Below are 21932 nucleotides of genomic sequence, written 5' to 3' on the forward strand. Positions count from 1 at the left end.
GATGTATTTGTAATACAGATATTAATCAAGTGGCTGTTTTCATGCTGTTACTCAGCAACCTAGAATTTTAGTTTGTTATTTTCATTTCAGACCTATTCTGTCTAGTTGGAGAGTGGGAGATTTTTGTGATTGCAAACTGCTTTTGCTGACATATCAAAATTATAGAACAAAACTTATTCAAAAGATTGAAGAAACCTTTTCTCTAGATTCATGGATCCATTTTCATGTACACCCACTTGCTAATCATCCTTACACCTGCTAATTGTTATGCTTGATTCGAAACCACAGAAAATGAAAACATTCTGTCAAAGAAGCAAAGTATTTCAAAAATATAAAAACATACCTAGCATCTTCATCATCAATTCCATCATAAATGTCTTGATCAGAAGGAGGAGCTGGGAACATGTCTTTAACAGATCAAATAGTGAATTAATGCAAGTATATTTTGTGCTGCTGAATAAGGTATTCATTATACACTTCTTTACTGTACCAGATGTGTGTATAGTTAATGCAATATTCTTGCAAATTGAATCTTTCTGTAAGCCAGCCCAGACCCTTTATTGAAACAGAAATTTAGACTTACCCCAGTTTAAATGCCATCCACAGCATTTAAATGTGGCACTGACAATCACAAGATCATAGACACTGAAAAAAAATGCTTCTACACTGTAGTCAATGAAATTCTAAATGGCTGATCTTGGCCCAGAGCTTATGATGCCTTTTAAGCTTTCTTGTGTGACTTAAGTGATGATTGAACATGTCTGACTAACACTCTCAGCAGCTGACATCTTGTTTTCATCCAAAGAAGTCAGAGACAAGAGCAATGTAAGCTCCCCATTTTGGTCTTTGGCCTTTGTGTCCCACTTCCTTCAGTGCAGGGTTAGTTTGGTTTGCACATTCAATTCTAGGCACTGTTCAGAGTAGGCACTGAAATCTGTGCTCAGTTGGCAGAAGCTCCATTCAGTACTGCCAGGGGATGCTTCTGCCATGACCAGTATCTAAACTTGAAGCTGAGAAGATGAGCTGTGCTCCTGGGATTAACAGAGGATGCCACACAAATATATACCCTAACAAAGGGGAAACAGGGTTTGAATGTGTCATCTTGACTGCATGAAGCTGCTGCAGTTGGGCCTCCAGCGTGCTGCTGTAACTGAAATTCCCCTTCCCTATGTCAGCAAAACAAAGATTTAATTGATAATAGGGTTGGGTATTTCAGAACTGGCTTTCTCCCATACAAAACCTCTTGCTCATGTTGATATTTCTCCAGTTACATCTGTGCTGTTTTGTGGGATGATTTGCCTTCACACACAAGTAAAAAGTTAAAGTTTGGCCATCTGGCCTGGCATGCTGTTGATTCACATTATCTGAACACAAAGATTCTGTCTCACCCAAGTTCCCATAGGTGGTGGGGAAGTTAAGTTTGCTTAACTTTCCCTTCCTTGTTTGCTGCCTTTTAGCTAACATTTAACTTGCTGATGGATAATTACTGCATTATGTGGAAGCTGCAGAAGTCAGAATGTGAGGGCAAGAAATACATACAAAAAACCACCCCTAAAAATATATGTAGAACTTACTTCTGCCTCCATCTTGGTCACCACTTTGACTGGAAAAGCAAACAAAAGACATTTTAGAGAAAAGCAGTCATCCTTTAGAAAAAAAAAAAATCCACCATGATCACACATCACTTCTGCAATTATTAATTTGCCTAGGCAAAAATATTTAGAATGTATTTTATATTCCTGTTGATATCTTTAAATTAAAATATGAAATATGCCTTTGGATCATAGGATAATTTGGGTTGGAGGGCTCTCAGGAGATCATGTAGTCAGACTTGACTGAAAAAACATATAACCTGACTGAGCACAAAAGAGTAGATCCAGACCCTTTAGATTCATTCCTTATGAGGTGATCTTCTTGAAATGAAATGGCAAATTTATTGCTCGACTAGCTTTCACTGGATATATGTTTCTAACAATATGGAAGGATTCCATATTAGCCCAATGGTCTAACAGTAGTTGAAAAAAGCCTGAGAGGTTCATAGTAGCTGAGATTATTCCCAGGTCAAAGCCTTACCTAAAATTATACATCAAAACAAGGTATTTGTTAAACTCTTGTGCCAAGAAATACTGAAATACAACACCCCTAGTCATTTATTAATTTTGGAATATTAGCAATACTACTGATAATAGGATGATACTATTTGGTCAAGAGCTTTTTTTTGGAATGGCATTCCTATAGTGTTTTCAAAACATGTTGATATATATCACACCTTCCAACAATTCATTCACATGAACTGAACAGAGTGTTATTAATCACTGGAGAAGATAAAAATGCCAAAATACAGTTTAAAGGATTTAATGAATCTGAACCAATCATCCATCCTTCAAAGTTAAATGGAATACATTGTTATTTTAGTATGCAACAGTGTAAGTGCAATTGTTTGCTTTTGAATTCAATACATTTCTTAAATTCTTTGCATTGAGGTGACTAATTTTAATGCTTGTACTACTGAAAATAATTAGCCTAAGATACCTCTGCAATGAAGTAACTAATGCTGAGATTACTTTAAACCTAGAGCAACTAACGTGACTCTCATGGCTAGGTCATAATGTGATTGGTATGAGACCAATGTGCAGGGAGGAAAACTGATACTGAACAACCTGGAAAAATATCAGACACAAAACTATATTGGTTGCATGAAAAATGCAAGCCTGAAGGCAGACTTTTCCACCTGCTGCTGCTGGAGCTCATGGGGAGGTTCGAGCAGCCAGCTAGCTGCAGTCCTTTTATTCCAGACAGGCCTCCAAGTTAAAGAGCCTCGTGGGAAGCAGTAAAAGGAGGTATATTGGCTGAGTGCTTAAGATGATTGTCCTACATATTGGAATTCTTTACAGCCTTATGCAGATCTCTTATCTGAATCCCAGGCTCTCTTTCTCCACATCTGGACATTTAATGGAGACTGGTTTGTGGAATCACATGTAAGAAGCAAACTTTCCTGTGAGGTCTGGTAACATAAGGACCACTGTCATAGTTATGTGATAGTCTTGACTCTTGTGACAAGACCACTAGGGTATTTCCCTTCCAGGAAGTCTGATCTGCTGCTGGATATGTCACTTCTCTAGCTGCAGATCTATTTGACATGAAAAAGATGACACACAGAAGTAGAGAATCTGCAATGTAGCACTGCACTGCAAATGCATGGAGACTGTGCTGTAGAGAAGTTTCTAATGAAGTGGAAAAAGTGTGTCTCATACCCACCTCATGAAATTTGAGAAATTGTTTTCAGGGTTGAATGAAAAAGCCATACTCTTTTCTGAAGGGTTACCCTAGACATGATTCCAGAAGTTCCTTTTTGTCAAAACAGAAGAGCTAAAGACTCATGCTAAGGCTCATGAGAGCAGTGTGGGTGATCAGGAGTTCCCTCGTGCCATTTCCATTGTTTTTAGAGTCTTTTGTTCTTGCATCTTAGAAAAGGGAGTATGTGACTCCAAAAGACAGAGCAAGACAGAGAGAGAGGGAAGAGAATTGGACTTCCTGCAGGTGATTTGTAATCTTGTGTGGCTTACAGTTTTTCTCTTTTGGATTTCAATGAAGTCCTCTTCTAATAGTATGGATTCCTCCTAAGTATGAGGGCTTAATGATGCTGGATTCCAGAATTCATTTAAACTCCTCTGACCACATCAGTCTAAATAGCTACATACAAAAGTTAAAGATTTCTTATATAAATATCTGCTTTGTAGTGAGAGTTGGCTTTGTTGTAAAACTTCCCCTGTCTAGGCTGACCCAGGTGAATCATTTGTTTCTTTTCATGCATTCCTTATACATACCTGCTACTAGTGTCCTGCTCTCCAACATCATCATATGTTTCTTGTTCACTCTCTGTATGTTTCACATCAGCTCTAGTCGATGGTTTTTGCTTTCTTTTTAAAGAATCATAATCAATCTCCACCACGGTTGTTTTAATGTATCCATCTAAATAAAAGAAACCATGCAGTTCAATGGTCATGATAAAGGGATGAACCTTTTAACAAGAGGTTCAGAAACAGTGACTAAATTGTTTTGTATGATTTTTGAGAACTTTTGAAGAAATGTCTCATTCCAAGCAGCCTCATCTATCAACAAAAATACAAATAATAGATCTATCTCAGATCTCTGTGTTAAGCCTTCCTCAGCTTAAGGTTAACCTAAGGTTAAGTTCACCTTTATTTGTCTTTCAGCTACAGCAGAAGAATTTTCTGTGAAGGAATCACAGGGCAGACTCCTTTTCTCAGCTGGCTTTGGGACCACTTGTGGCAGAAACTCTACCCCCTGCTCTTCTCTACCACTGATAGTTGATGCACAAAGAGATAATACAGACCAAAAGGCTCAACAAGGGGGCATCACTGGCACCAAAAGAGCTCAGGTCTCAGCTACAAATCAACATCTTAGTCAACAGAGATGATGTGAGAAAAGATAAAAGAAATATTCTTGACTAAGAGACCCTGTTCTACGAACTATAAAAGATACACAAGTTATAAGAGCAAGCCTCACACACACATCCTCAAAGTGTTGAAGACCTCTCCCTGGAGTCCAGACACAAGTTCTGTGGTTGCTTCCCTGGGGATTGAGGGAAAGGTGTGCCCCACCAACAATTGGATGGTAAGATACATTGAACCATAAGTTATATTATTTGTTCACTATCTGTAACTTTAATAGGTATCTTTAACCTTGGTCCATTTATACTTAGTAGTAGTTTTCTTTTTGTTTTTATTCTTGTGTAGTATTAGTTTGTTTTAAGTCTTATGTCTGTTAGTTTTATGTCTACTGAATAAATAATTAATTCTAAAATAGACCAAATCAGCCATTATTAAAGAACTCGCAAATGAGAGAGGGTACTGGGGTGCTGGCCACCTTACTAAAGCTACTGCCTGCTGCCAGAGGCCTGGGCAAACGTCAAGGACTTAACAAGACTCCCACATCCATTTGTAACACCACTGCAGACTTCTGGCATGTTTTAGGGCACTCCATGACAAAGTTCCTGACAGGTGATTGGGGGCATCAGGTGCATTGGTTTTTCTTCAGGTTGGCAGACACATTGTAGATGCATTGACCAGAGCAGTTGACCCTAGATGAGAAGCTCTGTCTCTCCTGAGGGTAATTTTAGACAGGTATACTGCCTATAGAGAAGAGTGTACAAATAGATTTCTCCAAGGGGAAAAATGCTCATGCATTTCTTTGAAAATGGAAAATTCACCACTCTCCTTCTTCTGAACAACTGCAGTTCTTAGCATGTTTCCTCTCAAATGTAAGACATTGATCTATCCTCTTAGTTAAATGATAAGAACTGATTTTCCTCTTCCGTTATGTCTTTTTCACAGACCTGGCCTGTGAACATGGAAGACTGAAGAATTGGTGTAACAAATTGGTCTGTATTTTTGAAACTTCAATGAGAAGCCTTGTACAGCTTCAAGTTTTGCTGATGCAAGAATTAATTAATTAATGAAAAATTAATTAATTTACTGCATATGCATTAGAAAATACCTTTCTCCCAGCCCTCACCAAAGTTGGTTTTCTGTATACAAAATGATCCATGTAATTCACTTATTTTCACAACTTCAAGGTATCACAGAAAAGCTGTTATTGGAACTTGCCTCTAAACATGCCTCTAAACAAGCATGATCCTCCTTTAGAGCAAGTTGGCCAGGACTGTGTCAGGTTTTGGAATCTCCACAGATGGAGACTCCACCACCTCTTTGAGCAATCTTTTCCCTTGCTTAGTCACACTCAAAATAAAAAACGTGTTTTCTGCTGTTCAAACTAAACCCATGTGTTTCAGTACGTGGCTGTTGCTGCTTGCACTGTCACTGGATAACTGGAAAGAGCCTGGCTCCATTTTCTTTACAATCTCCCACCAGGTATTTATGAACCTATAAATATATTATAAGATACCCCTTAATTTTCCTTTCAGCAGGCTGAACAGACCCACTTCTCTCAGATTCTTTTTGTATGAGACACACTCAGCTCCTTATTATCTGTATTTGTCAATCACTACAAACTGCTCAGTTGGTATAATCTACAATTTTGTAGAACTCTATTTTACACATGTGAACTGTGTTAATAATTTTATTATAAAATTTATTATAAAATAATAATTTTATTGTCATTTTAGTCCCTCTAAAGATCAATCAAATGCTTTTAATAATTTTGATTGATTTTATGGATCAACCTTTTATAATCCAGGAGCCAGATCATCAATGCCTTTATTCTCAAAGTCCACTGATGGTATTTATACAATAAGAGAAACATCTTGGATTTCAGAGAAAATAAAATCTAGAAGCCAGTTAGAGACTTTCCATAGGAATAGAAACAAGAAAACACTTAAAACAGGCCCTTATATTCTCTTTTTCATTTTAAGGGCACCCACATTATGTTTCAAAGACATGAAAAAATGCAATACTTGTTACTTGCAGGGAGCTGAGTTCTGATGGTATTTGAAGTCTGCTGACAGGGAATTAACCCTCAGTATGTCAGTGAAGGTCCCAGCATACTGTTTATTTATTTATTATTATATATTTATGACTAACTTATTCCAGTGCCTACAGGCACATTATGCTGTGCAATAACTCCCTGCTATGATGCCTTGCATGCCAGCTGAGGACAGAAGGGTGAGTTGGGCTAATTATTTACATTAGTGGCCAGTGACTCAGCCATGGTAGGGCTAGTCCTTGGTATAATGATCACATGTTTGCTGTCATGCAGTGAAAACATTCAGGAGCACAGTGAAGAAACAGAACTCACAGCATCCTTTTATCCTGCCCAGCCACTTTCCTTCTGGGTTGTCAGTGAGGCGAATGATTTCAATCTTATCCCCCTGTTTGACAGTCAGTTCACTCTTCCCTCCCTTGTGGTCAACGCAAGCTCGTGCCTGATGAAGTACTTCAATGGGTCCTGTTAACTGAAGAAGAAACAGATGATACCAAAGACATGGAAAAATGGAGGTTTTTCCCAGACATTCAGGAAAAAAAATTAAAAACAATGACAATTATGGTTATTTGTCACATATAGGTTAAACCTTATGAAAGAAAGGCCATGTAAAATCATGGTTCAGGCCTTCTTACTTCAACTAGCCTTGTTACTTCAGCTAAGTATAGCTAACAGCTAGCCTGATAATTTCCTGTGAGAAGAGAATTTTAACAATGAGAATCAGTTTGCACATCAATGCCTGTGGGAGCTGATTGCACCTGTGAAGAGAAAGAGTCTTACCCGTGAGAAATTGTTCCTTACCCAGGAGACAAATATGGAAGCATCGTTAGAGAGAAAAGTTTTGATTGACATATACATTCACCATTACCAATCAATGAACTGACTAACTAATTAGAATTAAACATGGTGCCTTCTTTTAACCATATAAATATAAACTGTGGGCAATAAAGATGATGGAAGAAGGAGCAGGTATCATTGTCCATCTCTGCTATGACAATTATTTGTTTCATTGACATTTAAAATAGTGTAGGCAAGTAAACAGAAAGGCTTCCTCCTGCCCCAATTATACAGTTTAAATTAAAAATCAGAGATAAAGAGAAGGGAATGGCATGGCAATAGAAGAACTGATTGGCAAAATCACAGAAATGCTAAGATTAAAATCAACAAATTAGCCTATGACACCTTTGGTGAGTACATAGAACAAATGTATTTAATTCCAATGGGTGTCTCCATTTATTTACAGCAAAACTACCCATAGAATCATAGAATGTTTTAGGTTGGAAAAGACCTCTAAGGTCACTGAGTGACCATTAAGTGTCTGCCATTAACACAACACTACCAAGTTCAACCAAACCATGTCCATAAGCACCACATCCTCACATGTTTTAAATACCTCCATGGATAGTAATTCTACCACTTCACTGGGCACCTCTTCCAATCCTTTACAACCCTTTCCATGAAGAATTTTTTTCTAATATCTAAACTAAACATCCCCTATAACAACTTGAGTCCATTTCCTCTTTTCCTATCCCTTGTTACTTGAGAGAAGAGACTTATGCCCACCTGGCTACAGCTCCCTGTCAGGCAGTTGTAGAGAGTGATAAGGTCTCTCCTGAGCTTCCTTTTCTCCAGGATAAACACCCCCAGCTCCCTCAGCTGCTCCTCAGAGGACTTGTGCTCCAGACCCTTCCTCAGCTCCATTGCCCTTCTCTGAACTCATTCCAGTGTCTTTCTTGGAGTGAGTGGTCCGAAACTGGACATGGGATTCGAGGTGTGGCCTCACCAGTGCCAAGTACAGGGGACAATCAGACAATCACTGATTCTGCTGGCCACACTACTCCTGACCCAAGTCATATGAGTAAATATTAATGTTAATGAGTCTGCCACATAATGCTTTGTGTTTACAATTCTACTCCATAAATGATCTTGCAAGTATGCAAAAGAGATGATCACGCTGTTTATTGATGTTCAGTATTCACTTTGTGAGGTCTTTATCTTATGTTATGAAGAAGCCATTTTGGGATTTAGCATTTGTGACTTTAAGATATGTATTTCAGAGGCATATTAATCTTGCCAATTATAGACTAACTCAGGAATATCTATCCTGTGTAAGTGGCCAATAAATGGGAAAGAAAATGTACACTAAAAAATATTTGGTTAAGAACGATAAAATACATTTATTGCTGCAGGAGCACAGTCTATAAGCTAAAAGCGTTCTGTGCACTAATGCCTACTCTTCTTGTGACTGGTATAAAAAATAGACTTGGTGCCTAATAAACACCATCTAACTCACTATTATTAACTATGTGTACCTTTAATATTTGCTTCTTAACTCATGTTGGGCTCTCCACAGCAGATCAAGGCCATGATGTGAATCATTATGGCTTTATGTACAGAGTGTAATAAGAAAAACAAAGCTGCCCACTGTGTACAGTGACACTGAAAGTACCACAATGGAGAACTGTGAATGGACATTAGCTAAGAAAAACTGACTGGCAGACTTGTAAACTGTGAGAGCATGCAGACCACCAGCTATGCAAAAATTATTTAAAAGAGAAAGAACTGTCTCATCATTTAGCCCCAGAGAATGACTGTAGCTCTCCTATACAATTCTTATTTTCCTCCTCCTCGTTTAGGCTGGAATTTATTATAAGTCCCTTTCTACCAAGGCAAGAGCAATGTGTTGCAATACAATTTCGAAATCTTTAAAGGGCTAAATATTTTGTATCTGAGTACAGTGAAGCAAGTAATACTATGTGTATGGGATTCAATTCCCACTTTTATTAAGGGTTTTTGATGCTATTCTAATGAAATAAACTATTAGAAACATAAAAGTGAAACCAGATACTTTTAAGGCTTTCTTATATAGGAAAAAAAGGTGAGAAAGTAATTTATTAAAAACTGTGTAAGCACACAGTCTTTGCCATTGATCAGTGCAGAGCTTGCATTCAAATATATGCAAAACAAAAAAAGCCCCTTATTCAGAATTTATGCAGGTGTTTTAACTACCTATCATAACAGATAGTTTCATATCCAGGTGAAAAGTGTATTTCGAACTTGACAATGCTAAATAATGCTGCTTGCATACCCTTGTCCACATTACCAAATAAAAAGCTTACTTTGAACTTTTTCCTCAGTTCATTCTCTTTCTTTTCTTTTTCCTTTTGTTCTTTCTTCTCTTGGTCCCTTCTTCTTTTGTCTTCTTTGTCCCACTTCTTCTCTTTTCCCCTTGATGATCTGAAAGTGCATTGCCAAGACACAATGTGTGAAGCAAATCTTCCTTAGAGCTACCTTACCCAAGTCTGACAAAAAACTGAAAGCGATGAAAAAAGACCTCTCCAAGTGAAAACAAAGCTACAGATTCCAAACCATAATCCAGCTGCAATAGATGAAGCAGCCCTTTTTTACATGTGTAAGTTAAAGTGTCTGTCCTCATGAGGACAACGCACCAGAACAGGTTAACTGGCTCCACATGTGTGTCCAAATGTCTCTGGGACAAATGACTGGCAGCAGTCTAGGTGTTGTACTGCATGCAGCTGTTAAACATTTACCCAAGCCACTAGTGGTTGTAACCTGAATTGAAGCCTGAGCTGCCACTGAACTGTGTTTTTTAACTTGATTGCAACCTATTCCAGCAGTCTACACAAATGTCTCAATCTTCTGTACTCATTTCTTCACACCAGGGTGAAGTCACTGCCTGCAGTGACTCATGTACTGGAAAGTACTGGGGTCTGGGAACTTGGGGTAGAATTAGGACTACATCTCCATTTCTGTCATTTGGTTGGAAGGCCTATGTTTTAGAAGCCCTATGGAACTGACTGAGACTCCCTTCTTTTTCTTTTTTTATATTTTTGCTAAACAGACAGGCTCAAATTACTAAAAAAAAAAGTCTGAAATGAGGATCACTTGGGTTATAAATCAAAGGGAATGTTTTCTGAAAATTATTATATGCCTGAAATATTCTTCATCAATAACTTATTCAGAGAAAATTAGAGTTTTCCTTTGGTTATTGTAATACCCATAAATAAATTCCATAGGTTTAGACATTACTGGGGCAGGAGAGTCATCAAAGGAAAGGTCTAAATAGAAGAACAAGCAGAACTTGTATTCTGTCTCTGTAGCTATATTAGTTGACTCAGACAATGAAAATTGTCAATCCAGCCTCTCACAGGAGTTCTAAGAACATTTATCTGAAAAGCAATAAAAAACCCCACAAAAAAATACCTATCTGGGACCATAATACCTTGGGGCTGAGCTTCCTCCTAGGCTGTAATTCCAACCAGTGGTTCAGATATACTCCTTAGATCAGAAATCAGAGTTCTGTTACCTCAGTCACAACTACATTATTTAATTTCAGGAGTTTTTCCACACCAGGGCATGGCAGGTCTAACTAGGAAAGAATCTGTGAACAGCCAGACTTTCTCCAGGTGAAATGAATGAAGAGAGTAATCCCTGTCAGGGACTGCAGTGGAATGACACTTTTGTGCCAGATGAAATACACATATTAGAAAAGACAGCAATAAAGATAAAATAGGTTTTAGAGTTTAGAATTATTACCTAATGTCATTAATGTCCTCATACATCTCTCCATCACTTTCTTGGCCCTAGAAAAAATAACCAGTTTTGAATGATCTAAGTAGAATTGGAAAGACATGAAGAAACTTGGTCTGCTATATATGCATCATACAAACTATATAAAAAACATTTATGTCAAAATGCAAATACCTTCATTCATCCTAAAACATTTTCCTCCATTATTCAAATGCACTATTATCTTATTTCTGCTATTTTTTTTAAAGTGATATTGTTATCACACCTATGAAGCTTTGGATTGTTAGAATAACAGAAGCACATTGTTTAATCCAAAGTGGATGTTTTAATTGCAAAGTATGCCCTGTAAAGTCTTTATTATTGCTGATAATTTCACTACCCTACCTACTGATGAAGGTGTCAGGGTTAGCCCTATTTAAACTGGAATGCTAAGGATCTTAATGGGACTCAATTGTCTTAGTCCTTATATAGCCAGGTGCTTAAATATACTGATAAAAATCTGTGATTAACTGAAATATTATATTAGTAGAAGGGAACAGGGAAATTATTTCTGTTATTTCTAGAAAATTCCAGTGAAATTAAATGTCAGTGGAAATAAAAAGAAGGTGTAGTTTTGCATTTTCTTTATTTTCAATCAATTTTTGGTGTCTAGGCAGCTTTGATCATTTGTTCCATTTTACTCTGCTTCCCTGATTTTATTTGTATCTTTTACAACAAATAACTGCTTCTATGACTTACTGTGAATATAGTGGATTAAATCCACAAGTAATTTTCTAATATGTTTAAGAAGTTTTACTAAATTTTAAGTTTTTGCTAAAAAAGGACTGGTTTATGTTGGTGGATAGTACTTACCCTCTGTGTATTTCCATGACCTACAGGAATAAAAAAATAAAACCAGGATATTTATTTTTTTTTCTTTTACAGGAAAGAATTCATTCTAGCATTAACCATTTAAAATTGCCTATAACATCACAATGATGTTACCTAGAAATATATGCAGGCTCCTGTTTGTTGATGAAGGTATGAATGCAAAATTCAGTTTTTACAGATTGTTTTTGTAGAACACTGCAAACCAAAAATATCTACAAACAGCATATTTCACTAGGTATTTTAAAAGTGGAAAATTTGTTTTGAAAAATCTCTGATGACACTGATGAATTTACCTATGCTATTTGTTTACAAAATCACTATTTATATGAAACAGTAATTGTCAAAAATCCTAATAAATCCAAAGAGACCTCAAAGAACTTGCTTGCACAGCCCAACAGCTGAGTAAGTAGGCCAAAGGCTCTTTTCCTAAGCCAGCCCCTGCCCTGGGCAGCAGGAGAAGATATTGTGTGAATCTCCTGCTCCTCACTCTGCTGCACAGCCTGCAGTGCTGTGAGTTGTGGATGGCTAGCACACTGAATGATGCACAGCGCGCCTGGCACAGACCAAGTGCCACCAAGGAGGGATCTGAAGGCAGATTGAAATTCTTTGTGTCACAATCTGCTTCTCTGCTGCTCCTGGTACAGCTCACTGCTTCTCACTGCCTCAGACCACAAAGAGACAGTAAAAGCAGACTCAACCAATCTTTTTTTTTTTTAAATCAAGTATAAAACAGTGCCTCCTTTTCCAGACCACACAATGCCAACTCCAAAAGAGCAGCATTCATTTTGGTTCAGGTTTGAAAATCTTGTGATTTATGGTCCCAGCATATTTCTAACCAAACACAAACAAAAACAAAACCAAAAAAATAAAAAATAAGAAAAAAAAAAGAGGGCAGAGAGGGGGAAGAAAGAAATTTAATGCAGTTTCTGATTATATTAATCACAGAACAGTAGATCCGTTAGTATTATGAGACAACCATCTTCACTCATAAAGCTGCAGAACCAGTATAATTAGTTACACAAATCACTCTTGAATACTGTTTATCTTATAAATACAACATGCTTACAGCATGTTCTCACAGTAGCCATTAATTAAAATGTTTAAAATTGTATGCATCTTACCCTGTGAAACAAATTCAACATCATCATAATTTTCTTCATTGTCTAGGTTTCTGTAAGTATGAAAAGGCAGACATGTAAAACCTATGAAGATGATTTTATGATTACATTTTATTCAGCATTTTTCTGGTGCTTTTTATTATCTGTTTTATACAAAGGCTGCACAGCATATAGGAGCCCCATATCCCACTTAGGTACACATAGGATTTTCAAAACTGTTATTCCTGACTGTGACTCAGTGTTTCAGGTGGGGCCACCTTGATCCTCATTAAAAAACATCAAAGTGAGCCAGATGCTCTCAGATACCATTAAGATGAGTGTGGTATGAAAAATGTCATAGGCAGGTGGGCTGACTGAATGGAAATAATCTGTTGGGCTTTTTAACCATTTTTGCAGGTGCAGGCTTCTTACACAGTGCAGAAGTACAATGTCAGACTTTTGCTCAATGCTAAATATAGCTCTGAGGCTTTGACTTGTTAGCCTTAAAGTCTAAACAAGGGACAAGAGAAACAATGGGGTAAAGGTTAGGCCCAAGGTAAAATGTCACTGGTGCTCTTAGATTTAAAATGTTGTTCAGATGAGAGAAACAAGAAATTGAATTGAGAATGTAACTAATAATATCAGAGAATTTAAACTTCATAATGCCTTGTAACAGCAGAAAGAATACAAGGGCTGACAGTCATCATCAAAGAAGTGTAATCAAAAAAAGGACTTGAAAGCAGAATGGGCTGCTCTAAAATTGGCTTGATGGGAAAGCATGGAGATAGGTGAAAGCAAAGGTGTCAGCATCCAGGCACAAATTTTCAGCAGAGGGGAGACTTTACAGGGTACACTGGAATGGGAGAGCAGACAGGGCGCTTGGAGGAGCGTTTCACAGGTGTCTGATGTCAAACTTGGGTCCCTTGCCTTGGTAAAGAGGATACCCAGCATGGCTGCTGCAGGTACTGCGGCTGAGAGGCAGGACAGGCTGTCACAGGGCACTGAGCTGGACATGCCTCCCTATCTCTCCCTGCCTGCTGTTTGATGCTCTTAGCATTACCTGCTGGCCAGAGAGCAGCTCATTTTTCGGGATCAGCTTGGTTCTGGTCAGTTTTGATGCTGGACTCAAGTACTTATAACTCTGTCAGCAGAGGTTCTGCTTTTGTACCCAGCTCTTCAAAGAAGGATAAAGAAAGGATCCCTACATCAACAGAGGCTTCTCTGGGTTATCACACAAGGCCATGGCACAGCCTCGGTGCAGTTTCACAATCAGCACTGAGCTCAGTTCCTCCAGATTGCAAAGCTGTTTCCTGGAGTATTGGGTCATAGACCTGACCCTCCTCACCCTCTTTGCCCAGAAAAATTCAGGGAAAACCTTCAGCTATTTAGGCTACTGATTTTCTATCAGTGTTTAAAGTTTTTGGATTGTTCTGAAGTTAGAAATCAGTCTGTTCCCTTCCCCCTACCCTCACCAACAAAGGCAAAAAGAATTGTCTACAAGACAATTCAGGGAAACAACTGAATAGATGGAGAGTTCAAATTAATACAAGCTAATTCTAAACAGGCCAGGTACAGGGTGGGATAAGGGAAGTAGTGTGAGACACCCCTCTCTCAGAAATCTGGAACTCATGCAGTCTTTGCCTGCTGCTGCAGGAGGAGAGTGATAGGCAGAGAAAGGTGAGAAAATAAAGACTCTGCAGCTTATGTTTACTCACATTGTTTCAGAGCTGGGCTTGATGGTTCTGGGAGGCAGACTGGGAGCTGCTGTCACCTGCAGGGATGGGTGAGAGGCTGGTGGAGGAGGTGGTAACTGCACAGCAGAGTGTGATGGAGGTGTTGGTGGGGCAACTGTTGCTGAGGAAGGTGCTTTTTGTTTCAAAACTTCATTTTGAGGATCTGAAATAAAGGAGTACAGATTGAAGTTATCAAGCAAACATCTGAGGAAGCAACTTTGCTGTGTTTGATGAAGTTTTGAGTAAGATACCAGTACTGCACACCCCAGAGAAAGTATATTTTGTTGAAACTGCTCTTAGATATTTTTATTGCATTATCTTATCAGAGTAGAGGGAAGGAGACTCTGCATTCAAGAATGTTCTACATGTACAAGGCCTTGAAAATATGTTTCCCAAGACATGAAGAAAACAAAACAAAACAAAAAAATTGGAGTTCATCCAACACATTAACAACTGTGTTTTAAAACTAAATTAAAATTTACTTCCATAATTTTCTTAAAAAGACCAGCTGCAGAGTTTCATATGAGCACTGATGTAGTCTTGCTGAGCTTTTCTTCTTGCTCAGAGAAAGAGTTTTAAAGGAAGGGATGAGAGATGAAAATATATTTTTGCCTTTATAAAGAGAGGTACAGGTCTCTGAACATCTTCAAATACATTTTTAATGCTAATTGCAGAAGTCTGGACTTAATTTTCTAGCAAGCTCAGACTAGAAAAGTGGCAGTCTGTGAAGCTGCACAGAAGCTACACCCTTAACAGACAGGTGTAGCCTTAAAAACTGATGTTGCTGTGCACCAGGCACAGGAGCCACACTTACATGAGTGAGCTGGTGTGCATGTGTGCTGCATTGAATTCATGCACCCTACACAAGCCACAACCAAACTATAGCAACTGTTGCTCTGAGGCTTGATTTTGAGAGAAATTATTCTACACAAGCAAATTGAATCAGAGTTTGGATGCCACGATGTTTTTGCATTTTTTTGTAGAAGTATCATTAGTGGATTAAAATCTACCCAAAAAGAGTTGTCCCCAGCTGCATAGAGACAAATCAAGGCTAATCCAATGAAGAGGAGAACAGAGTGAAAAAAGCAAATTCAGAGTTCTGTTAAAATCAATTGCAGCTGAGAAGAAACTCCTTGTCTTCTGTAGGTTTTATTTAAGTTTACACCTGTGAGAGATTAGAATCTTGTCAAGTAAAGGAAATGTTAACCACACTGAAAAAGAAGTGGTTCAAAACACAGAACAACGACAAATATTTGCTAAAGTTTAATATCAAGACTGAAAATTGCAAGAAGATATTGGAAGAGCTCTTTTAGCTTGTTGGGTGTCTTGAATTCTGTCCTTGTGATGGACAAGAATAGGGGAACTGATAACTTTAGGATGGACCTTTCCATATCTCACATGGAAATCAAAGTCAAAATCAAGCCTTGACAGTTTTTCTACTTACTACCACACCACTCAAGAATTTATGGATAAATATTTCTTCATGGATGTTTGAACCAACTTGTCAATATACATATGAACAATGGTGCATTTTAAACTTGTTCCTTCATAACTTAAACAGCAAAATACTGATAGTCCCAACATGGATGATTACACAGGCAAATTCTTTTGTGGTTTGTGCCTTAAGGAACATCTTAGAAAAGAAGATCCTTACAATTTAAGATATGCCTACCACTTATGTTTTTAACATTTTATTCAAAAATATAGCCCAACGGTCAAGTAAAATAATCCTTTCTTTTAGTACTTAGGAGGCTACAGCAGAGTCAATGTGTGCCAGCTGGAGAGTAGCCAAAGGAGAAAAGTAAGAATGAGGTCCAGAAAACATGAATTCCTGAATATATTGAACAAATGGTGGTTGTTTAGGGAAACATTATAAGATTGGGGTAGAACAAAACTAATACCTAAGTCTCTGGTTGTGAAGAAAGGGATAATTTATATTTTCCCCCCTTCTTTTCCACAGTGAAGAGGCAATAAATAACATGTCTAAACGCTAGCAAAATTTGTTAGGAGGCACTTTCTAACAGTACAAGTGGAATTTCCATGCCTTGAGGTCCCTGTTGAAGATGTAGGGTAAATTTATGGCATGAATAAGTTCTGGCACAGTTGTTCTTACCCTATATATTGGGATGGACATCAACATAGTGACAACTTCTTTATATCCCTTCCAATTCAATGTTGAAATCCTTTGATTGCTGTCCTGTGTGTTACATCACATTTGAAATATTTCCTGCTATATTGAGATCAACAGCTAGAGATATACCAAAGCAACATTTTGGCTAAAATGAGTCTTTCAGTTGTTTGAGGGGTGTTCACAGGACAAAGAATACCCCAGAGTTTTTGTAGTGGTACTTGTTTAAGTTTGCTTCCTATTAAAATCTGCATCTTACTGTTTACTAAGTTCCTCAGGCTTCAGGTTCAGGTATTTTAATTTTTACCTTTGCACATGGGGTCAAAAGCCTTTTTATCACCACTGTTATACCCAAAGGTATACTGACACCACTGGAATGAATACATAACTCAGATTTCTTTTCCGTGACTTTAACTTTTAAAATCTGAATTAAGGGTGGGGTTTGTTTTGTTTTGCTTTTTTTCATATAGTAATTAATTCACATCTATTTCTGCCATCTCTCCAACCTTTCCAACACTGCAGAAAATCTGGCACTGGAATTCTACAAGGCATGCACTTGTCTGCCACAGGTAATGATGAAAATTGCAAGTCATTTTTCTTCTGGCCATATCTCTACTGATTGCATCTAGGGGGTTTCAGTATTTTTTCCAATTGTCATCTCTCCTCCTGTTTTGGAAGTGCATACTCCTGACTGTTAAACTAATGCCCACAAGAAAAAAGCTTTTATTCAAAAACTTTATAACTGTATGAGAATTCTTTAATGGCAAAACTCCAATAAATTGTAACTACAAGCTGATAACCCTTATGCATTACACTCTTGTATTTCATTATCCTTACCTAATTGTAGAGTTGCTTATAACTTGATTTTCCCCCCAAATCATTACACAACCTTGTTTCACAGGTATGGTTTATGTTTCTTCATTATATATGTACAATTGCATTTGAATAAAAGCAAACTTTGCTTAAATGAGCCAGAGTTACACATGACTGTCCTCTTGTTGTATCTGAGTATCTGGAGACTCTGTCTTAGCACTTAATTCTTTGTAGTCTTCATTCATCCAGAGAATACCAGCTATAATTTCTTATTGCCCTAAAGATTCTTATAAAGATGAATACCACTGACAACATGTATCTCCAGCTGAATTCTAGATTCTAACCAAAGAAAGCAACTAGAAAGTACTCTTTCTTTTTTTTGTTTGCTTAGTTGGTTTTTTAGTTGTTGTTTTGTTTTCCTGAAAGCCATGTTAATGGGTATTAATGATACTGTAAAATTTATTTTTGTGTTTTAATAGGGATAGTGTCAAATTTATAATTGTGTTTTAATTTTTGTGTTTTATCAGTTTTTCTGTGGTTATATCTATGTTGCCCTAACAGAACACTGTGTATGTGCAAAACACGCATATGAAGCTTTTGTCATCATATTGTATTACTTCTTGTGATAAGTTTGTAGGACTAAGGTAAAAATTCTTCCCAAGTCTCTGTGCATAATACTTCTTTCATCTGATGTCTTTGGAGAGCCAAATCCAGGCAATAGGAAACTGAGCCAGGAAAGGACAGCACATGCATTTTAGATTAAGTGCTTATTTTTAAGTATAAAGGCTGAACAACCTGTCCTTTCTGATTTTTGTAGTTTGTTATAATCCAACAGTAACTAAATGGTCATCACATTAATGGGAGTACTGTTTTTTAATTTTCATGAGAACTGACTCTGCTTTTAGAGCTTTAATTAGCTTAATTACTTACACTTATTGAGATTGATGTAGGTGTAAAATACTTTAATACTAGAAATAGTGAAATGATTTAGGTAGAAAAGTGACATGCTGAAAAGCTGTTTGGAAAAAAGGTGTTATAATCAGAACTGCTGAGGCAAATCTATCATAACATTTCAATAGTGTTTTTTGACTCCAGTTCCTGGTTGTTTTTTTTATTTTATTTTTAAATCTGGGACACTTGGTACTGTAAAAGTGTGGAAAGCTCTGTCGAACAGCAGTCAGCTGCAGACACTCAGATCAAGAAATTAAACTGAAATTACATCCTGGTTTCTCATGCACCTGAAGCCCTCTCACCACAGTATACAATGTTAAGGGTGGTCCCTGTGTGGCAGCTTTGACAGCTAACACCTCAGTTTCCAAACAGCCTCTCCTCTCTTAGGACTCAGTTTTTTCACATGAATAAACAGAGGCAGAAACTGAAGCACTTCAAAAAGAAACAGAAGAACAGAAGAAAAGAGGCAGCATCTGTATAGAGAAACCTGCCATAGAAACTGTCCACAGAATGTCCCAAATATCCCATTACTCTGCTGCTTTAAATGTGGCATTAAATTTCTTTGATCATGCCCAGATCCTCAGCACTTAAAGTACTATTATGCACGGAACACTGCAAAAATCTATCTTGTGTTCCTAGAGAACCTTCTCAAATAGCTTCTATATGGGCAAGGGCCAAAACTGCCCATATACATTACATTCTTGGGAATGTTTGTTTATCAAGAAGTGAAGGACACTGAAGTTGTCCTGATGCAATACTTGTGACTTTGACCCTTGCCATTCTTGGCTTATGAAGGGGAAACACTGATTCATCTTTGGTAGCCAGTATGACATCTTGACAAAGATCCCATCTTCCCTTTATGTCCAGATATTCTGTGTTCAACAGCAGAAGAAATGAACCTGCATAAAGGAGCATAATTTCTATGCCTCTCCCATGTGAACTCAAAGAGAAATTACAAGCCCAGCTCTTTTGGAGCTTGTGAATTCTGTGTGGGCAAAGGCATTCAGGGGAGAATGAGAAAAAGCCATTCTCACCCTACTAAAACCTTCAGAGCTGTCCTTAGATACTTTATCACTTGGTCCTGAGATGCTAATACCATAAGTATGTGGCAAAATGAAACACTGCCTAGTACTATTTAAGCCCATAATGGAGTATACCTGGAACAAGCATTACTTGCTGGGATGGGAATCTTAGGGGAACCAGAACTTTGGTCACAGATGGTTCTCTGTTTCTCAAAATTGTAAAATGAATTGGACTCACGTGCAAGGGTGATTTTGGTTCCAGTACTAATAAAGCTTAAATGACATGTCTCTATTTATTGCCTCCCTAAATACCAGGGTATCTCAATGTTTGGGTGAGAGATTGGCACACAGAAGAAGGTGAACATGCAATTATCAACCTGAGAAAAATAGAAGATGTCAAAGGGGAAAAAAAAAAACTCCATATTTTTTTTGCACTTACACCCACAATTCTACATCCATCAGCTGAAGATACAAACCCTTCTGTTCAATTCAATCAGTATTGTAATAGAATGTGTTTATTTGGCACAAAGCTTTTAATTAGCAACAATGACAAATAATAATTTTGATAATCTCTCTCGAAGCAGGAAAATATCCTGTTCTAGGAGAGGGTGGTCTGGCTTCAGCCATTCATATTTTTCTCACCATTGACTGGACTGCAGCAGCAATATATACCCACTCCCAAAGCCAGCAGCATTTTAGAAATCCCAGTTAGCTCAGAGCATCTGTACTGATCTTATCTGCAATATACACTCTTGAGAATGCATTAGCCTGGCCTCCAGTCTCCAAACAGTCCAGACTTAACTACAAAGACTGAACTGTTAATGATGTTTAAGGTATCAGGCTGTAGCACCCAGCCTATCCATTGCCTTGATCCAGAAATTTCTGGTGCAAGACTGAAACCTAAATAAAACTGGAACTGAACAGCAATGCATAGCACTGTGAGCATTCAATTTTGAGTGGTCTCATCATACCTGCTTCACCACACATAGACAGCATAAATACATACACATAGTTAAGAAAATGCTATCCATTATGGGAACTGGCAATGGTCAAATAAGAGATTTTTAGGTTTCAGGCATTAGCTTGAGCCTGTGTGAAACCAAGTCACACAAGGTTCTCACTCTGGTCTGAGAAATCATAAGGTGGAATCCAAACAGTCCTTGGAGAAGGAAAACAACCTTTGCAGGTGTTGTTTGGATCCTTGTTGTTTACTTGTAAGAAACAGTCAAGGGGTGTTGTTTCTAACTGTCCAATGATGGTGATGTGTTGGTTTGATGGCAAACGAGAGTTTTACCTTTTCAGACCTTCTTGGAACTGTGTATAGAAGAAGATCTGGAAGAACAAAACTTGCTCTCTTTTGCAACCCAGTTAAGAGAGTCTGTGTTGTGCTTTTGCTGTTCCTAAAATAGTGTGGCAGATAACAATGCAGTCTCCTGCACATGGAAGGAAAAAACCAGGGTCTTGACTTTACATTCTAAAAAAACCCACACCTTCTTTGGCCTAGGTTATGGTATTTAGTGAGATCTTATTCCATTTGACCTCTGATGCAGTGAACTCCTGGTGTGTTGTTGATTCCTGGTTTTAGTAATATTAAGAAAACCTGACAGTGAACAGTACTACAATGAAACTTGGAATATTCTGTGGGAAAAATGCTTGTAATTTAAAAATTCTTAGTGAATTTTTATAGTTTAAATCATAAAATGACTTCAGAATTTTTAAGCAGTTACACATTAGAAAGTTTTGCACTTTAAAAGAATCCTTTTACAAAGCAAAGTGCTTTTGAGCTACTCTGCAAACCCAACATGCTTTTCAGTTCTACTGAAAAGCACATCACCACTTCTACATGCAAGACCTGGGAAGATTTCTGGGTTTTATTGAGAGTTTACTAAGAACCTACAACATTTGCAGCAGCTGATCAGCCACTTCCTACTTAATCTGTAATGTGCAGAGCGCTGTGCTCTGCTCTGCTTCCCTAACCACATTTTCGTTTAAATACAAGCCATGGTTTCAGGTTTCACTATTGTGCTGCTTTTTAACTGCTCAGGGTGAGCAGGTAAACTTACAACAGAGCTGTAGCTCAGTGCTTTTAATTATGCTGTTCTTATACATGCTGTAGCAACGAAGTTCACAACTTAAAAACTAAAGTTTTAAAGAAAAGGTTTCAAGAAAATTTCTGGTTGGTGCTCTCCTTGACCTTACTTTTAAAAATGCCTAGGTACAATCTTATTAGATTTTTTTTTATTTTTTTCCCTTCCCTTCCCTTCCCTTCCCTTCCCTTCCCTTCCCTTCCCTTCCCTTCCCTTCC

The 21932-nt window shown here is 37.7% G+C and overlaps 1 protein-coding gene across 3 annotated transcripts in view; it reads right to left on the reverse strand.

The window, feature by feature from the left end:
- FYB1 (FYN binding protein 1) overlaps positions 1 to 21932 on the reverse strand; it is a 52851-nt gene that overhangs the window by 9475 nt on the left and 21444 nt on the right. For all 3 annotated transcript variants that reach the window (XM_033520523.1, XM_015615301.2, XM_015615300.2), the window contains exons 3-11: positions 14696 to 14876; positions 13005 to 13054; positions 11866 to 11885; positions 11020 to 11066; positions 9582 to 9699; positions 6778 to 6934; positions 3828 to 3972; positions 1575 to 1603; positions 344 to 407 (exon numbers count right to left, since the gene is read on the reverse strand). In XM_033520523.1, coding sequence (XP_033376414.1) covers positions 344 to 407; positions 1575 to 1603; positions 3828 to 3972; positions 6778 to 6934; positions 9582 to 9699; positions 11020 to 11066; positions 11866 to 11885; positions 13005 to 13054; positions 14696 to 14876 — 811 coding nt within the window. The remainder of the gene's footprint in view (positions 1 to 343; positions 408 to 1574; positions 1604 to 3827; positions 3973 to 6777; positions 6935 to 9581; positions 9700 to 11019; positions 11067 to 11865; positions 11886 to 13004; positions 13055 to 14695; positions 14877 to 21932) is intronic.

The sequence above is a fragment of the Parus major genome, chromosome Z (assembly GCF_001522545.3).
Source record: "Parus major isolate Abel chromosome Z, Parus_major1.1, whole genome shotgun sequence".
NCBI classification, from domain to species: Eukaryota; Metazoa; Chordata; class Aves; order Passeriformes; family Paridae; genus Parus; species Parus major.